We start from the raw sequence: 20,203 nt of genomic DNA, 5'->3' as shown, positions 1-20,203 counted from the left end.
CAGAGTTTGTGTGATGGCCCTGATTGGTTCATCGGTCAGTTTTGGTCCTCATGTCTCTATTTTAGTTTTGCTTAAACAAAATCTTTCTCTGTCCATTTTTGTCTCTGTGTCTGTCTGTCTGTCTGTCTGTTTGCCTGTCTCTCCTGACCCCCACACACCCTCTCTCTTTCTCTGTCTCTCCCCCTCTCTCTGTCTCTGTCTCTTTCTCTATGTCTCTCCCTCTCTCTCTCTTTCTCTGTCTCTCCCTCTATTTCTCTCCTCCTTAAGAAACTAACACACCATTGATTATCACACAGTGGATTGTTACTGATTTCATCCTTTCTTTCAAACAGACAACAAGTAGTATCTTTCAATACAGAAACCTCTAATTTTCTTCCCAACAAATTTGGTGTCCCCCTAGGTTCAGTCCTTGGCCCTCTATTATTTTCCTTATACATAAATGATCTACCTTTATTCTTAAAAAACACACTGCGAAGTGTTTGCTGACGACACAACTTTAGATACAAGTAATTCTAATGCTCATGAGGTTTATATCATTATGCAAGAAAACAGTAACCTTCTTGTTAAATGGACCAAACTTAACCATATGGCTCTTCATCCAAATAAAACTAAATTCATGATGATAACCACTTGGCAAAAACATCAAAAACTAACTGAAAATTTACCTGTCCTTTATGTTGCCAACGTAAAAATTGAAGAAGTTGCTAATCATAAGGTTCTGGGAATAACAATCAACAACAACCTATCTTGGTCAAAACACATAGAAAGTCTAACCAAAACCATTGCTTCGAGGTTATATCAGTTGAAAAAAATGAAAAATTTCCTTTCCATACATGCTAGAAAATTATTCTTTTACTAATACATTCAGTCCAATATTGACTACACTTCCACACTTTGGGATTCAGCAAGCAATAATTTACTAAAACCGTTGATTAGTATCCACAAAAGAGCCATAAAACTTACCATTGACAAATCTTCAACATTGACAGAAACTGATTACAAACAAATAGGCATCCTTCCACTTAAGGCTAAACTATTATACAATAAAGGACTGTTCATGCACAAAATCCTTCATGGCAACGCTCCATCCTGTCTGACAAATATGTTTAGTTTTAATAATCATCGACACTCAGATAAGATAAACCTTCCATTTACTACTCTCCTTTTATGTAAATCAAGCCTTGCGTATTCAGGGGGGTGGTTATGGAATCATATCCCAGAAACTTTAAAAACGGAATCAAATTTTCAAAAATTCAAATCTAACTTACTAATATACCTAATGAATCTCTCAAACTTAGCACCTCTTTATCCTAAAATGTGTAGAAAATGAAGTTTGCTATAGATTCACCACCCATGTCCCATCTCTGTCAATCTATCTCTCCTTTTTTTTTCTTTCCTTAATGATTTGATCTTTTCAACGATAGTCTGTTGTGTTGCGCTTAATTAGGTAATGTACATGCTTTCATTTATGCCTTTTATTTTCATATGGATGTAAAAAAGCAGCTGTGCTTACTCCACTACACAAGTTAAATAAAAATTTGTTTTGTTTCGTTTCGTTTCTCTGTCTCTCTTTCTCTGTCTCTCCCTTTCTCTCTTTCTCTCCCTCTCTCTCTCTTCCTCTCTCTTTCTCTGTCTCTGTCTGTCTCTCTGGAGGAGGGAAAGGGGGTGACCTCACTGTCTGTTCATAGTTCAGACAGTTGTATGGGGATCTCTTGCTTCCTGCACCAACATGCAGAATGCCTATGTGTACACACAAATGTACACACACACACACCTTTGCATGCTCACACACACACACACACACACACACACACACACACACACACACACACACACATGCACAGATAGCACAATTTTACTTTTAAAATGTATCAAATCATACTTACCTCCAAAAAGTCATAGAGCAGAACAGATGGTCAGGTTGTACATGCATGCAGATATATGCCAGTGACCATGTAAGTTTCTGAGATTGCAAGTAGAAAACATTGAAGTTTTCACATATTTAAATGAACATAGACCCAAACAAACAAAAACAAGTACTCACAAACAAGGTGTTATCGGCAGACATCTGTATGAAACTGTTTGGCTTTCACTTGGCGAAGGATTTTTACTGCATCACATGGGATCAGCCAATTAATTTGTATTCCATTCTTGTAATTTGTATTGTATTGTGGCGTCTTCAGTATATTTTTATACTCCTGAAAATTTATGCAAATAGCAATTGCTGCTGAATCGGTGGAACATTTGAAAAGTATGCAAGGAACTGTCACTGTTGTGGTCTGTGCATTGCATTGTATTGCATCGCATTGCATTGTTATATTTTTTGTCACAACAGATTTGTATGTGAGAAATTTGGGCTGTTGTCCTTGGGAGAGCTTGCTGCCAGAGCTCTTATCTTTTTTCTGACTGAAGTGAATATGTTTTACTATCAAAGCGGGTTTTTTTTCTCACCCAAGAATTTTGCCAGGGACAACCCTTCTGTTGTTGTGTGTTTGGGCTTGCTGTACACGGGACATCAATTTGAATCATCTCAGCTGAAAGACTAGCACCCAGACCACCAGTGATCACCAGTGAGTGGAAGGGGAGAATCAAGATCCCTGTCTGTATTAGACTTGAACCCATGGACACTCTCTTCCTAGCCGGGCTGATCACCCACTCGGCTAGTGCTCAGGGTTTCTCCAAGGTTCATTGGAGAGGAGTTAGGGTGGTGAAATTTGGGTAGCCTTTGGGGGTAAGAGTTCTCTACGGGTATGATGCCCTTGGTATGATGACATCTTTGCTTCCTTGTTTGGGTTGTATGCTGATTGTTTTCGCCATGTGTTTTTTAAAGATATTTTTAATGATGATGATACTTTGAAAACATGTTATTCACATGCTGGGTTGGTTTTAAGGGAGTGGGATGGGGGATTTCATTATGCATACACACGAACACACATACACTCGTACAAATGCACACACACACACAGAAAGGATGTGAACATAATCAGATGTTTCTGCACAAGCACACACACACACACACACACACACACACACACACACACACATGCATTTACAGACATAATGTGCATGTGAAAGGAAGAATGACTGTGAATTTTTATGCATGTATTCTCTTCCAGGTTTGTTGTGTATATTGGGTTATTGTTGAATGAAAAATGCTGTTCCAGTGAAATGTAGATTCCTGTTGATCGGAGAATGTGATTTCTTTTTGTGTGTGTGAAATGAGGATTCCAGGTGGTTGGAGAAAATCATTTTCACTTTGTGGTGTAACAGTCAAACGTTTGTGAGTGTGGTGAGCGTGTGTGTGTGTGTGTGTGCGCGTGCACGTGTACATATTCAGACAGTTGGCTGGTCAGTGTGCTAACCTGAATCCTTGCACTTCCCTGCCCCTTCTCTTCAACCCCCCCTCTCTCTTCCCTCACTGTTCCCTTCCTCCTTTCTTCCTCCTATGTGTCGTTCTCGTTCCGCTCTTTGTTCTCTCCCCCTCTCACTTCTCTACCATGCCCCTGTTCCTTCCCCTTCCCTCCCCTCCTCTCTCTGTGTCTCCCTCCCTCCTTTCACTTTCTCCTCCCTCCCCCCTCCCCCCTGCCCTCTTTGTCTTTGTCACCCTCCCCTTTCAATACTTTCTCCTTCCCCTCTCTCACTCCCCCTGTCTCTCTCTTTGTCTCCCTCCCTTTCAATACTTTCTCCTTCCCCTCTCTCACTCCTTCCCCCCCACCCTTCACTCTCTTTGTCTCCTTCCCTTTCAAAACTTTCTCCTTCCCCTCTCTCACTCCCCCCCTCTCTCACTCCCCCCTCTCTCTCTTTGTCTCCCTCCCTTTCAATACTTTCTCCTTCCCCTCTCTCACTCCTTCCCCCCCCACCCCTCTCTCTCTTTGGCTCCCTCCCTTTCAAAACTTTCTCCTTCCCCTCTCTCACTCCCCCCCTCTCTCACTCCCCCCTCTCTCTCTTTGTCTCCCTCCCTTTCAATACTTTCTCCTTCCCCTCTCTCACTCCTTCCCCCCCCACCCCTCTCTCTCTTTGGCTCCCTCCCTTTCAAAACTTTCTCCTTCCCCTCTCTCACTCCCCCCCTCTCTCACTCCCCCCTCTCTCTCTTTGTCTCCCTCCCTTTCAATACTTTCTCCTTCCCCTCTTTCACTCCCACCCCCCCCACACCCCATCCCCTCTCTCTGTTTGCCTCCCTCTCATTCAATACTTTCTCCTTCCCCTCTCTCACTCCCCCCCCTCTCTGTCTTTGTCTCCCTCCCATTCAATACTTTCTCTTCCTCTCCATCACTCCCTCCCCCCCCTACCCCTCTCTCGCTCTCTCTTTGCCTCCCTCCTTCCCCTCTCTCACTCCTGCCCCCCTATCCCTCCTCTCTCTTTTTGTCTCCCTCCCTTTCAATACTTTCTCCTTCCCCTCTCTCATTCCCACCCCTCTATTCCCCCCTCTCTCTTTTTGTCTCCCTCCCTTTCAATACTTTCTCCTTCCCCTCTCCCATTCACCCCCCACCCCCCCACCCCGCCCCTCGCCCCCATCCCTCCCCCTCTCTCTCTTTGCCTCCCTCTCGTTCAATACTTTCTCTTCCCTCTCTCACTCCCCCCTCTCCCTCTTTGTCTCCCTCCTTGTCTCCCTCCCTTTCAATACTTTCTCCTTCCCCTCTTTCACCCTCCCCCCTCTTTTCCTCCCGCTCTTTCAATACTTTCTCCTTTCCCTCTTTCTTTCCCTGCCCCCCCCCCCTCTCTCTTTGTCCATCCTTTTCAATACTTTCTTCTTCCCTTCCTCCCTCTCCCTTCCCTTTCTCTTTGCTACTCTCTTTTCCATACTTTCTTCTTTCTGCCTGTCTGTCTCTCTCACTGTCCTGTTCTGTTCAAACCGTATACCTTTTGTTTTGATTGCTGTATGACTTACTTTCCTCCTAAATCTACTTTCCCAACAATATATTTCTTTCTGATCACCTTCCTTTATCACCTGCCCCTCTGCTTCAATTTCTTCTCCCCACCCCCTCTTCTCGACCTTCTGATCTCCCCATTCCACAACTGGCATCCCCCCCCCCCACACACACACACACCCACACCCACACCCCTTTTACTACTCATCAACATCTTTCACTGCTCGACCTGTATTGTTTGTCCTGCACTTCCTCCTCGCCTGTTGTCTGCCGTCCGAACTCTGAACTCCATCGTTGGCTGTCCTCCTCCGTCCCTTCCCTCTTTTTCTCCTGGCCCCCTCACTTACCCCACCACCTTCCCCTATCTAATGCACCACCTCCTGTACCTACCTCCCCCCCACCCCCTCCCCCAGGCCCTGATGTCCATGTTTCAGGTGTTGACGCAGGAGGGCTGGGTGGAAGTGCACACAGATTTAATGAAGTCTCTTTCCCTCGTGCCCCAAATCACTGTGGCTGTGTATTTCTATATCTTCCATTTTGTTGTCACTGGGGTGAGTGCCGCCCGTCAAGAGGCTAGCTAACCTGCCTTAGCGCTGTCCTCAGCCCCAGTTGCTGCCTGTGTCTCTGTATGTTTAAAATGTTTTCTGGTGGACGTGTCCTTGTTATGTTTAACACATTTTCTGGTGGAAATGCCCTTGTATGTTTAACATGTTTTCCGGTGGATGCGTCCCTTTGGCCCTTGCTCGCTGCTCCTGTCCTCTCTCTGTCTCTTTCTGTGAGACTTTTCATTGTCTGACTTTTAGCCTGCGATGCCAATCAGATTCTTTCCTGGAATGTATCCTAGTTACCTCCAACGAGTGATTTTAGTGGAGAAGGGTTGGGAAAGTAAGCGCGTTTTAGATTGTTTTGAATTTGTTAAAAAGTTTTCCTGCTTTATATATATATATATATATTTTTTTTTTTGCTTTGCAAATTGGCTTCAAATGCATTTTATCTAAAAAATGTCACAATCAGAATTTATGCATTTGATTGTACTGTATAAGAATGGACAAGAAATTCTTATTTTAAGCTGTGTCATATGCAGATTACAGGGGTAATGTTTGTACATGTACACATATTTATAAATTGCCCTGAAAGATTTTCTGGCCTGTTTCAGTAGAAATTAAAAAAAACTCGCAAAAGTTGATGAAGTCATCATGGTCCAATTTGGGGTTATTTTCTAAACAATTTAACCCATTAAGTGAACTGAGGAGATGAAGAGTACCATTTGGCCCAGTTCTTAAGGCCCTGAAGTCAGTAGTCAGTCGTTCAATGGCTGGCTGTGATAGCCACCCTCACCACTGAATTGCTCGTTGTTGGTCAAGTTCTCTCTGCGACTCTTGTTACCTTCTGTCCACCACTGTAACGTTGCCTGCAGAACTGTCGCCACTGACATGATAAACAGCACTGGGCTGGCTAACACGGAATGGCTTCTGGCCTGTTCTGTCCTTCTGATATGAACTGACTTCTGTCTCGTTTGTCTGTCTGGTCCTGTAAGTGACTGTCCCTTTCTCCTTTTGTCCTGATTTGTTCACTGTGCTTGTCTTTTTCTCTGTCTCTTCTCTTTCTGACTTCTTCTGTCCATGTCTGGTGTTGTCTCCTGTTTGTTCTCATTTTACTGCCAGTCTGTCTCTTGAGGGTTGCATGATGTCGGTCTTTCTCTCTCTTTCAGTCCCTGTATAGATATCTCTTTCTGTCTGACAAGAAAACGTGCAGACTCACAGAGTGGACAGTGGAATTGGTTGCTGTAACAACCCCCCTTAACCCCCCCCCAAAAAAAAAAAAAACAAAAAACAGAGAAAAACAACAACAACAACAACAAAAACTGGTTCAGGTGTAAATGTCCAAGTTTAGATGTCATGTATAGGGCGTCAGTCACCAGTCTGTATTTGGACTTGTTATTCATGTCGATCATAGGACCTTTGGTCATCAGAATCAGTAACAATGTCATTGAAAAAAGTGTGAAAAGTTGTTAGATATGATGCTGTACCTGATCTCACTTCATGTGACCATAGGACCTTTGGTCATCAGAATCAATAATCATGTCACTGAAAAAAGTGTGAAAAGTTGTTAGGTATGATGCTGTAGTGATCTCACTTCATGTGATCATAGGACCTTTGGTCATCAGAATCAATAATAATGTCACTGAAAAAAGTGTGAAAAGTTGTCAGATATGATGCTGTACTGATCTCACTTCACCAAGGGCCAGCAGTCGAGGGGTTCACCCCCACACAGCTTGCATTAAAAAACAAGAGAGGCAAGGCCTTCAAGACTCACTTGTAATAAATTAAGTCCCTTAGAATTAATTACAGAGTAATTTCCCTTTTTTACTATCTGCACCAAAACGTTTGCAAAATAAATAAAAATTCCATGCTTAGCAAAAGAAGTTCCTGTTTGAACAAAAAATGATAATAATGACTGCTCTTGTTGTTGGGTCAGAATATCAGATCAAAGTGCCAAGTTTAGAGAATACAAAAAATATAAATATAACAGTAAATGCAGTTTGCATATAATTAGGCTTCATTTTTTCTTTTTTTTGTGCCCATCCCAGAGGTGCAATATTGTTTTAAACAAGATGACTGGAAAGAACTGAATTTTTCCTATTTTTATGCCTAATTTGGTGTCAACTGACAAAGTATTTGCAGAGAAAATGTCAATGTTAAAGTTTACCACGGACACACAGACACACGGACACACACACACACACACACACACAGACAACTGAACACCAGGTTAAAACATAGACTCACTTTGCTTACACAAGTGAGTCAAAAAAAAAAGGGGGGGTGGGGGGGGGGGGGGAGGAAAGAAACTGTTGTTTCAAGTCATGAATCAGTATCCAGAACAATCAGCTGAACACTGAGAGAATGGCCTGGGGATACGCTGGTCCAGATCAAATGTGTGAATTTTCAGCCTTCCAGAGTAATTTCCCTTCTTTTGATGATGCCATCAGTGACTTCCCTTTGCCCATTGATTTTATAAGCATGGCAGTGTGAAATTCATCAGTGAATTTTGAATTTTGCCCCCAACCACGCTGACCTCACTCTGATCACTCTTTATGGCAGGGATGGTAGCTTTTTGTGGGCTGAAACAAATGGATAAGCCATTTGTGCATCAACGCTGCTACTTTTTTTTCTCATCAGTGAATTTTGACCCCCTCAACCCCTCCCCCCCCCCCCCCCCTTCTCACCCTGCATTCTGAAGTGTATCTCTTTTATCTCTTTTGCTGCCCGATCTGCTGGCTGGGGCTGCTTGTGTAGCGCAAGACTGACACACCTGGCAAGTTGTTTTCTTCTTGTAGAACTAACCACATTCCACCACTGTCTCACATGTATCATAATCTAAATTATGCTTTGCACAGAAATCTCACTTGATTCTGATTTGTCAGAAGAACCCCCCCCTCCCCCCACACACACACACACACCCTCCCACCCATCCGTTCCCTCAAAAAACAACAACAATGACAACAACAAACTAACTACCTGACAAACAATGTGACGCAGGTCTGTCTCCCCAGTTCTGTGCGTTGTGCCTGTGATGATAAATCTCCGCTTTTTTCAGGTGTCTTTGGTATGCTGAAGCTACTGGTGGTTTGCTGTGGCCACTATGAATGTTCTTTCGTGAAAATCTGTTCTGGATGGTGTGCGTTAAAGACGTCGATGTATAACGTTTCTGTACCCCCAGGGCGTACATGAAACAAACTTGCCTTGTCTTGCCTTGCCTTACCTTGCCTTTGAAAGGGTGTCTTTGAACACACGTGAGGCAGGTGAAATCGTTAACTTTTTTTTTCTTTTAATACAGCGCAAGGCAGGTGAAATTATTTATTTATTTATTTCTAAAATGAAAGTTCAAGAAAAAGATGGAGGGGGGAAGACAGAAAGTAGATGAGTGGTGTGCTGACAGAACACATTTTCATGAATTGTGTTGAAAGTTTGTTGATCATGACTGATTGTACACAGACACTCATTGTCTTCTTTTTTTTTTCTTTTCTGTCTCTGCCCCTCCTTTGCACTCGGACTCTGCCAGGCTTTCATGTCCATGTTTCAAATCCTAACCCAGAAGGGGTGGATCGAAGTAATGCACGTAACAATGTATGAAACGGGAGACAAGGTGGCCCCGTGCGTCGCCATCTATTTTATTTGCTACCACCTTTTTGTCACCTTGGTGAGTGGAGCAGAGCTCCGCCCCTGGCATGTAGTGGGCGGGGCTCCAGAAGCAAGGGGCGTGGTTTGAAGCCTCTTGTCGCCATGGAGAAGGTGCAGAGAGGAGAGGCGGCTCTTGTGCCTTGTCTGTGGATGACTGGCCACTCGAGCAGCTGGGCGTGTCCTCGCGTGGTTGATTGAATGTCGGGACCTGAAGGGTTTTTCGCAACTCTTTAGGGGACCGGTCAGAGCAACTCATGCACACTCTGATCGCCTCTTTTTGGCAGGGAGTGTAGCTTTTTGAGGGGGGGAGGTGGGGGGCTGAAACGAATGGACAAGCCATTCAACGCTGCAACTTTTTTTTTTTCTATTTTAAAAAATTGCTGTGAAAGGTTGGGAAGAAGTGTGCATGAGTTGCTTGTCTTTGCATGTTAACCTTGATGTCCACAGACAGAGCACATGGGCTGTCATCTCTCTCTGCACGTCTCGCGGCCTCAGTGTATGGGCAACATTATTTCCGTGGTCATATTGGTGTTGTGAGGATGGCTTTTTTTCTGTTAAAAGTCTGATATACTCTAGATTGTTTTAGTTTCCTGTTCTTTTCATGGGTGGTTTTAGTTTGCTACATTTAGCTGCCAGACTATACACTGGTGTATATTTTTTGAGAACTGTATGACGTATCAAATTCAACAGCCCGCAATGAGTCTGCATCTGAGTGAGATGCGGTTGCTTCTCCATGTTTTTCTCGGTGTTGTTGGCCATTTCCTAAACCACTGATGAATTAGGTAGGGTGAGATTGCTCAAGTACTTTTTGCACTTCATATGCCCACAACAGCAAAAGACACAGAAAAAGACATACAAGCATATTTACCTCATATACTTCACACAAGTATCAAAAAACAGATCTTGCAGTTTTGAGAGATGCCAACCTGCTCAAGTACTTTTTGCACTTCATATGCCCACAACAGCAAGACACAGAAAAAGACATGCAAGCATATTTATCTCATACACTTCACACAAGTATCAAAAGACAGATCTTGCAGTTTTGAGAGGTGCCAACCCATACATTTTATCCATATCATTTTTTGGTAGAAATTTTATGGTTTAATGCTGGTGCAATTTATTTTTCAATGAGTCCTAAGGGTGAAAAGTTGACAGTTTTATTGAGATAGACAAAGCATTATAAAAAGATGAGGGTTTTAAGGGTTTTAAGGTGCAGATCTGTGAACCCAGAAACCTGGAGGCACCTGGAAATATCTACCCCCCACACACGGATACTTTCACACACATTGCAGTTGTACAATAAGGCAGTGCATGCACACACCTTCTTTTTCTCTCATGCACAGTATTGCACATACATTACATAAAAGTGCTTATAAGAATGATAAAAATCAAGATTCAAGCTAAATTCATCGTTAACTTCCCACTGGGGTGCATGCAGATATATGCAAGAATATACACATTTTGAATTTTGTATGCACATCTGAATGTCAGATACATCACAGCTCTTCCAGTTTTTGAAAGCACGTTAATTAGAAATAACTGACAACTCACAGCAATAGAAGAGCAACAGGAGAACATAACTCTGATGTATTTGAGCATCTCAAATGACAGTTTGTTTATTTAAACAGTCAGCAAAGTCAAATGACAGTGTGTGAAAGGAACTTTTTTTCTTTCAGTCAGTGTTCTTGATAGACTGTCCATCTTTCTTTATGTTTTGGGAGAAGTATCCAAATGGAATGCAACTTTGGTTGTTATATAGGTTTTTTTTAAATTTGTTTTTAACCATACTTATTTGTTGGATGTTGTTTATTTAGTGTAGGTGTTTGTTACTTTGCTTCTTTCACAATTTTTGTTTTTTGTGGATAGTTTGTTTTGTTTCACCACAAGAAAATTTATGCTTGAAAATATTTACCGATCTTGTTAATGATGAATGTAAAGGATTTTCTTCCAAACTGGTTTCCTTGACTGTCATTGAAGACTGAGCTGACTTAAAGCCGTGCAATCATGGGTTGCAGACAGACAGATATCTTGTATGGCTTGTAGCTTTTGCTTCAGATGTCACACATCATTGGCAGGTGCCTTTCCCTTGTGTCCTAGAGCTTACACCCCCATTTGACCAACTGCTGTTTGTCCTAGCTGTGTAGATTTATTGTGTTATCTGTGTGCATGAAAGGATTCTGTATTTGTCATTCATGGCCTTTATTATTGAAGGGCAGAGAGATGACAGTTACTTTTTTTTTCAGAAATATTTTCTTGTAGTGTTAATTTATATATATATTTTTTGACTGAGTATAGGTAAGGAAAGTTTGATCACGAGAGTTGTGCATTTTTTATTTTATTTTTAGGATTGATGTGTTTCTGGAGCATATTGTCTTGTCTGGGGGAAAGGTTTCCACAGAAACACATTCAATCTTAACGGGAGAAGAAACAGTTCTGTATGGATCCATCCACTTCGCATTAGGCTATAGTCCTGGAAGAAACACCCTGTCTGGCTTCTTTTGTCCTGCAAACAAGTAAGCAGGTCAGAGAATAGAGAAATCAAATAAGTTAGAAAAAAGAGGATGCAAGTGAGTTAGAGAAAAAGGAAACAATTTTGTCAGAGAAGAGAGGAATCAATTAAGATCAATTCTGTCAGAGAAGAGAGGAATCAATTAAGATCAATTCTGTCAGAGAAGAGGGGAATCAATTGAGATCAATTCTGTCAGAGAAACGAGGAATGAAGGGAGAACAATTGTGTCAGAGAAAGAGGAATCAATTGAGATCAATTCTGTCAGAGAAAGAGGAATCAATTGAGATCAGTTCTGTCAGAGAAGAGAGGAATCGCGTGAATTAGAGAAGAGAAGATGCAAGCGAGTTAGAGAAAAGAGGAAACAAGCGAGTTAGAGAAAAGAGGAAACAAGCGAGTTAGAGAAAAGAGGAAACAAATGAGTCAGAGAAAAGAGGATGGAAGTGAGTCAGAGAAAAGAGGAATCAGGGAAAAAGAGGATGGAAGTGAGTCAGAGAAAAGAGGAATCAGAGAAAAGAAGAATCAGAGAAAAGAGGATGGAAGTGAGTCAGACAAAAGAGGAATCAGAGAAAAGAGGAATCAGAGAAAAGAGGATGGAAGTGAGTCAGAGAAAAGAAGAATCAGAGAAAAGAGGATGGAAGTGAGTCAGACAAAAGAGGAATCAGAGAAAAGAGGATGGAAGTGAGTCAGACAAAAGAGGAATCAGAGAAAAGAGGATGGAAGTGAGTCAGAGAAAAGAGGAATCAGGGAAAAGAAGAATCAGAGAAAAGAGGAATCAGAGAAAAGAGGATGGAAGTGAGTCAGAGAAAAGAGGAATCAGAGAAAAGAAGAATCAGAGAAAAGAGGATGGAAGTGAGTCAGAGAAAAGAGGAATCAGGGAAAAAGAGGATGGAAGTGAGTCAGAGAAAAGAGGATGGAAGTGAGTCAGAGAAAAGAGGAATCAGAGAAAAGAGGATGGAAGTGAGTCAGAGAAAAGAGGAATCAGGGAAAAAGAGGATGCAAGTGAGTCAGAGAAAAGAGGATGGAAGTGAGTCAGAGAAAAGAGACGTTAGAGAAAAGAGGAATTCAGATTTTGTCCAGTACTGACACTGCTTTAACCAGCATAATCTCCTTCAGCATTTACTTAAAATTCTTTTTTTTTTTTTTTGAACGAAGAGTGAAATTGATATTTTGCAACAGTGCCCATTTTCATCCTGTCCTTCCTGTCCCCCCTCCCCACCCCCCACCCTTCCTCTGCATCAGCTTTTGTGATGAGAGTTACTGTTCCTGGCTCTGCCGCCTAGTGCTGCAAAGACATTAACTTATTTCAGACTGTCAGCAACTGGCACAAAGTTTGCTGTGTACGAGTCGTGGTCATGGTAAATACTGGCACTGGATGGGCCCAAAGAGAGGGGGGTGAAAAAAAGTCAGAACCATGAAATTTTGTGTCAGAGGTCAGGTGGATGCATGTGGGCTTCCATCGACAGCATCATCCAGACCGGGACCAGATGAAGGAGTTTGCTACACATATAACACAGGAATAGCTGTTGATTTGATATATTTTGAAAACATCGTCTCTGTATCTAGCAATGTGTATAATACGTATGAATATATTTACATATATACAAAGGTCAGAAAGGGAGGAAGGAAGGGAAGTAACCCTAAACGTGGCAAAAGGCACAGAATTTTTTGTTGCTAATCATCATTGATGTATTGCTCATGTGAAAAAAAAAGTAGTTTGGCCAAATTTAATACAATACCTGTATTTGAATGCTTCTTCTTTCAGCTAGTAAAAAGAGGGTGAAGAGGATAATTGAATATACATTTTGTATTTGAAAAAAGTTTGTTATTAAAGGGAATTCAAACAGCCATTGGAAATGTTTAACTTTGTGCACATGAATCAGCTCCAGGTAGACTTTAGGACACCAGAGCAGTGATGGTTGCTGATGACATGATGATTCAGGATTAGGTGTAGACCTGAACAGGAAACGAATGTCACTGTTTCAGAAATTGCACTTGTTTATCCCACAGTGCATGCTGTGTACGTAGGCTGTGTGCATTTTAAAGATATTTGTCTGCACTGAGGCAGTAAGCAGTTTTGGGTTATTTTTGTTTTTGGTTTGTTGTTTTTTTTGTCAGTGTCAGACGTAAGTAATGGTGGTGTCTGAAAGCACTGAGATGTGAGAGAAACATGGAGAAGCTGGCATCGCACAGAGCACCGTGAGGGCTGTTGAACATGTGGCCGGTGTCCGTTTCTTGTAGTTCTTTGCGTATTTATTCTTTTTCTTTTCTTTTTTTTTTTTTTTTAAATCTTTGATTAAAAATTGTTTTCTCTTTGTTGCTCATTTTGATTTTTCATGAGCTTGTGGAAGTATGCATTTCTGGTGTAAAGCTGTTAAGCAATGATCGTTGTGAGGAGTATTTTGTAGACCTCTGATTATTATCCTTTATTTATTTATTTATTTTTGTTAATTGTTTTTCATTTGGTAAATGTTAATAAATATGTGAAATTCTCAATGATGAAAATCAGGCTGGCAGAGGAGGGACAAGGAAAGAGGTGATATGTACTTAACCACAGCTGTCTCTCAGGCACCAATATTAAAAAAAAAAAAGAAAAAAAAAGAAAAGAAAAGAAAACCAGAAGAGATATGTTAAGAAAAATAACAAAAGCTCGCTGTATTGGTCAAAAGGAAAAAAAATGATGAAGAGTTGATATCACTGCGTTTATTTGATTTTGAAATTCATTACTGAGATCTGTACCTCATTCTTTTCTTAACCAGTCTCCTCTTTGTATTGTCTCTGAAATTGTACAGAAACTGCATTCGTGCATTGTGTTTTTAAACAGCTTGAAAAGTCGCCAGATCTGTCAGTATTATTCAGTATAGTGCTATGGAGAAAATATTTATGTAATGATTGGTAACTGCCTATGGTAGTTTTTGTTGACATTAAAAAAAAAGATTTTTATTTTTTATATTTTTTAATAAGAGTTAGATTTGCTTGAAGAGGAAGATAATAATTGACAAAAGCTTCCTTGGGCTCTCAGTTTTCATACTTAAATGGTTTAAAAAAACAAAACAAATATGAGATGTTTGTTTCTCATTTTGGTGTTGCTACAGTTCTAGTGAAAATGAAATATAGACTCAGCACTGATTGAAGATGTTTTTTTTAAGACATGTTACAACAGTAAATCAGTTATTGCATGTTTTATTTTCTTTACAAAATGCAATGAATTCTGTACTGTGATTGTGTGCAAGTAAATATATGCATATGTACAAAGACTTCTTTCTCTTCCTGTCATCTGTGCAATCACACACACACACACACAACTTCTCTCTCTTCCTGTCATCTGCACACACACACACACACACACACACACACACACACACACACACACACACACACCACTTAGAGGCATTTAGGAGCCCCATTGGCTTTCTGTTTAAATGTTACTGGTTGATTTTGCATTTTTTTCTGGATATATTACATTTTAACTTTATTCAGTTTCCTTCTTTGGTGCAATAGAAAATGAGCATATGATATCATAAATATTCTGTTTGCTTTGAGATGCAATCAGTTGTTTGACAGTATCTGAATGTTAGTAAAACTGGGTATTTATAAATTGCTATGTGATATAATGAAATGCTTAACTATTTATAAAAAAGAAGGAAATAAAAATTGAATGAATTATAACTAAAATGAATATTTGTAGATTACTGTGCAGCATGATAGATGTTTATTGATATTTGAAGATTTTGGATGTTTTCATGAAGAGTATCAGACAGTGTGGCATTGATATGTGGGTTGATTTATTTGATGCATAATAGCAATGAATAAATGAAGCGATACCATGAAAAATGCATTAAAAAAAAAAAAGTTTTTAGGTTCAGAATCTTTGAATCTTAAAAAGGATAGGTAAGGGGTTGAAGGTAATAGGAAGGAAAAATATGACTTTTGGTTTGAAAATTATGGCAATTCTTTAGTTTGTCAGTTTGAATTTTGTATGTATTATTATATATTGTTTCCTGTCTCTCAGTTACTGTGCTGTGTGTTGCTTGGATTGTCAGTGTGTTGGTGGTTTGAATTGTGACTTGTGTGTGTGTGTGTGTGTGTGTGTGTGTGTGTGTGTGTGTGTGTGCATCCAAGTGTAAACATTTTGTCAGTTTCTTGGTGGTATGAATTGCATCTTTGTGTGTGTGTGTGTGCATCTAAGTGTAAACATTTTGTCAGTTTGTTGCTGGTATGAATTGTGTCCTGTTTTGTGTGTGTGTGTGAGTGTGTGTGTGTGTGTGTGTGTGTGTGTGTGTGTGTGTGTGTGTGTCCAAGTGTAAACATTTTGTCAGTTTGTGTGTTATTTGGTTTCAGTTTGTGTATTTGATAGGTTTGTTCAGTTTGTGATTAATCTAGATTCAGTTTGTGTGTTGTTTTGGTTCAGTTTGTGTGTTGTGTTGTTTTGGTTCAGTTTGTGTGTTGTTTTGGTTCAGTTTGTGTGTTGTACAAGTCAGTCAGTTTGTGTGTTGTTAAGTTGTGTGTTGCACATATCTGTCGGTTTGTTTGTTATACAGGTTTGTCAGAGTGTGTGTTATTTAGACTCAGTTTGTGTGTCATACAAATCTGTCAGTTTGTGTGTTATTCAGATTTATTTTGTGTGTTTACATGTTTGTTTGGTTGTGTGTTGTTTAGGTTCAGTTTGTGTGTTATTCAGCTTTATTTTGTGCTTTTACAGGTCTGTTAGGTTGCGTGTTAAACAGATTTGTTAGTCTGTCTCTTGAGATGGTTTACAGCCTCTCTAGAATATCTAAATGGATATATTGCACTTTGTGTTTTGCATACATTCCTAAATCTTCAGGCTTTGTGCAGTGTGGATTTTCCAGTGTTTGAGGTTGTGTGTTGGTAGATTGTCATCAGCTTGTTTGTGGCCGTGATCCTTGACAATCTGGAGTTGGACGAAGACATCAAGAAGCTGAAACAGGTTGGTGGGCGCACTGCGTTGGTGTGTGTGTGTGTGTGTTTGTGTGTGTGTGTGTGTGTGTGTGTGTGTGTGTGTGTGTGTGTGTGTGTGTGTGTGTGTGTGTGTGTGTGTGTGTGTGTGTGTGTGTGTGTGTGTGTGTGTGTGTGTGCATGTTTGTGTGTGTGTGTTTGTGTGCATGTGTTTGTGTGTGTGTGTATGTTAGTGTGTGTGTGTGTGTGTGTGTGTGTGACTCTGTGCGTGTTGTTTGTGCATGTGCTGTCAGTTTTTCTTTTCATTTCTCTCTCTCTCTCTCTCTCTCTCTCTCTTTTCACATCCATTTTCCTTTTCTCTGCCTGTGTCCAGTGTTGCCCCTTCAGTGCCATCCCTTGTGTGCCTTGTTTTCAGCTCAAGCTGAGGGAGCAGAGTGCCGAAACACAGGAACAGCTTCCGCTCAGGCTGCGCATATTCTCCAAGTTCCCGTGTGTACACTTCTTTCCACACTCTCTGTTTCTTCTTCTTCTTCTTCTGCTTTTTCTTCTTCTTCTGCTTCTGCTTCTTCTTCTTCTTTTTCTGGTTCTGCTTCTTCTTCTTCTTCTTCTTCTGCTTCTGCTTCTTCTTCTGGTTCTGCTTCTTCTTTTTCTGCTTCTGCTTCTTCTTCTGCTTCTGTTTCTTCTTCTTCTTCTGCTTCTGCTTCTTCTTCTGGTTCTTCTTCTTCTTCTGCTTCTTCTTCTCCTCCTCCTCCTCCTCCTCCTCCTCCTCCTCCTCCTTCTTCTTCTTCTTCTTCTTCTTCTTCTTCTCTCATCTTCTTCTCTTTCCTCTTCTCTCCTCCTCCTCCTTCTTCTTCTTCATCTTCTTCTCCCCCCGTCCTCCTCCTTCTTCTTGTACTTAAAGCTAAAATGGACCTGACCACAATAATAAGTCATTTGTATCCAGACATACCTAGCACCAAAATTGACCTGACCACAATAGTAAATCATTTGTATTTGTTTTGAACAGACTTTGGGTTAAAATGGATGTGGCCACAGTAATACATATTTGTACGCTTATTTCACATGAAAGAGCAGCCACATACAGATGGTGGAAGTATGCAACATGCCATGAGACTTAGGACTAAAATCGACCTGTCCTGATCACAATAATCCATTTATATTCATGTTCATATTCCCCACGAAAACAGCAGCCACCCTCAGATGGTGAAAATGTACAACATGCCATGAGACTTAGAGCTAAAATGGACCCGTTCTGACCACAGTAAACATTTCACATTCCTGTTCACACACCCCCACCCTCCCCCACAGAAAAAAAACCCAGCAGTTACCCTCAGATGGTGAAGGTGCATATTCAAGTTAATATTTCCCACAGTAAAAACAGCAACCACCATATGATCTTCAAAATGTAAAACATGTCTTGATACTAAATTGGACCTGTCTGACCTCAACAAACCACTCATATTCCTTGTTCACCCCACCCCACGCCCCCATGGAAAAAAACAACAAAAAAACAGAAACCACCCTCAGATGCATATTCAAGATAATATTGCCCATGAAAAACAGCATGTTGAAAACGTACAAGGTGCATATTCCTGTTAATGATCCCCACAAAACAAACCACCATCAGATGGTCAGATGTACAAGGTGCATACCCAAGTTAATATACCCCACAGATGGTGAAAATGAACAAGATGCACATTCATGCTCATATTGCTCATGAAACAGCAACCACCCTCAGATCTTCAAAATGTACAACATGCCTTGAGACTTAACGCTGAAGTGGAGCAGTCCTGGCCACAGTATATGTTTTAAATTTTAAAAATGTCTTTATTATCTTTTTAGTGTTTAAATACATGTTTTTAAACATTGGTTTCTGCATTGCACAGCGCAGTTGAGCATTTTACATGGAAAAGTGCTTTATGAATTAAATTGGATTAAATTGTAATTATAATTCACATTCCTGTTCACACCCCTCCCCCAGCGGAAACAACAGCAACCACCCTCAGATGGTCAAGGTGTAAAAGATGCATATCATGTTCATATTGCCCACAAAACAGCAACCACCCTCATATGGTGAAGGTATATCATGTTCATATTGCCCACAAAACAGCAACCACCCTCATGTGGTGAAGGTATATCATGTTCATATTGCCCACAAAACAGCAACCACCCTCATATGGTGAAGGTATATCATGTTCATATTGCCCACAAAACAGCAACCACCCTCATATGGTGAAGGTATATCATGTTCATATTGCCCACAAAACAGCAACCACCCTCATATGGTGAAGGTATATCATGTTCATTTTGCCCACAAAACAGCAACCACCCTCAGATGGTCAAGGTGTACAAGATGCCGTCGGACTTTGACGTGTCAGATGTGCGTGAGAGCTTCATCCGGCAGTTCACGCTGATGGACGGGGGTTTGAACCTGGTGGTGGACACGCAGAACACCGCTCAGCCCCTGTCCCCCTACCTGCACACGTCCAGCATGCGCCTGGTCAAGTCCCCCAAACATGCCCCCCGCTGTGGGGGGCCCGTGGAGAAGAAGAACGGGATCTCCATCATTCTGCAGTGAGTCGGGTTTTGGGAGGGAGAGGGTGGGTTGGTGGGGACGGGGAGGGGAGGTGGGGGTGGGGGGTTGTTGGGAGAGGGTGAGGGGGATAGTGGGGGAGTGGCGGGGGTTGGGGGTGGAGTTTGGTTTTGGGGTGGGTGGGTAGGTGTGTGTGTGTGGGGGGGGGGAGGATGTGTAGGGGGGTGAGGTTTTGGTTTGGAGACTGGTTGTGGGGTGTGGTGTGAGGATGGAGTGTGGGGATTAGGGGTGGAGTCTGGTTGTGGGGTGTGTGTGGGGTGTGGTGTGAGGATGGAGGGTGGGGGTTAGGGGTGGAGTCTGGTTGTGGGGTGTGTGTGGGGTGTGGTGTGAGGATGGAGGGTGGGGGTTAGGGGTGGAGTCTGGTTGTGGGGTGTGGAGAGGTGAGTCAGGTGGTGGGGGTGGTGGTGGTTGAGGGTTTTGGGTTTGTGTGTTGGGATTGGGGGGTGGGGCTTTGGGGGGGCTGTAGGTGGAGGAGGTGAGGGGGGGGTGTAGGATAGTGAGCCCATTTGATTAGCATGCAAATACATATTAAGAAGTGATTTATCCTCAGCCATTAACAACAGATATAACTTTATTGAAAGGAACTACAAATTGAAGAAACAAGTGATTTAAGTCTTAACAATATTCTTTTGTTTTTTTTTTGGAAAACAAAAAAACAAAAAAAGAAACAAAAACAACGACAAAAAAACAGCAAGAACAGAGATGTTGGGATGTGAGAAGGGGAGCGTATGGTAGTCTGAATGCCAAAAAACAAACAAAAAACCCCCAAAAGAACAACAGCAACTAAAAAAACAACGAATAAATGAATTAACCTTTTGAGCCTTGATCTCTGCTTTACCGGTGGTGGGGAGGGGTGGCATAATGCTTGGCCACCGGTTGAGCGGTGCGTAAACACTTGTGTTGTGTTTTGCTATTGGTTGACTTATATTGAAGAGCCAATCAGAAAAACCGTAATATTCGGACGTCAGCGAACATAATACCAACATTGCCGCGCCTTTTCACTGTGTTTTGTGCCTGTGGTTTGGATAAAAAAGATTGATTTCTACCATGAAGCGTGCAGAGTCTCAACCTGACATGCCTCCTTTGATCAACTGATTCTGCATGCTCGGATTCATTTTCAACATTACTATCTGTA

The 20,203-nt window shown here is 41.5% G+C and overlaps 1 protein-coding gene across 1 annotated transcript in view; it reads left to right on the top strand.

The window, feature by feature from the left end:
- Nucleotides 1–20,203, top strand: part of LOC143289183 (sodium leak channel NALCN-like) — a 115,208-nt gene that overhangs the window by 35,630 nt on the left and 59,375 nt on the right. The window contains exons 15-18 of the mRNA XM_076598108.1: nucleotides 5,282–5,419; nucleotides 16,432–16,506; nucleotides 16,891–16,964; nucleotides 18,798–19,049. Of these exons, the coding sequence (XP_076454223.1) occupies nucleotides 5,282–5,419; nucleotides 16,432–16,506; nucleotides 16,891–16,964; nucleotides 18,798–19,049 (539 nt within the window). The remainder of the gene's footprint in view (nucleotides 1–5,281; nucleotides 5,420–16,431; nucleotides 16,507–16,890; nucleotides 16,965–18,797; nucleotides 19,050–20,203) is intronic.

This window comes from Babylonia areolata, chromosome 13 (genome assembly GCF_041734735.1).
Source record: "Babylonia areolata isolate BAREFJ2019XMU chromosome 13, ASM4173473v1, whole genome shotgun sequence".
NCBI lineage: Eukaryota > Metazoa > Mollusca > Gastropoda > Neogastropoda > Buccinidae > Babylonia > Babylonia areolata.
This window is presented reverse-complemented; position numbering and strand designations above follow the sequence as displayed.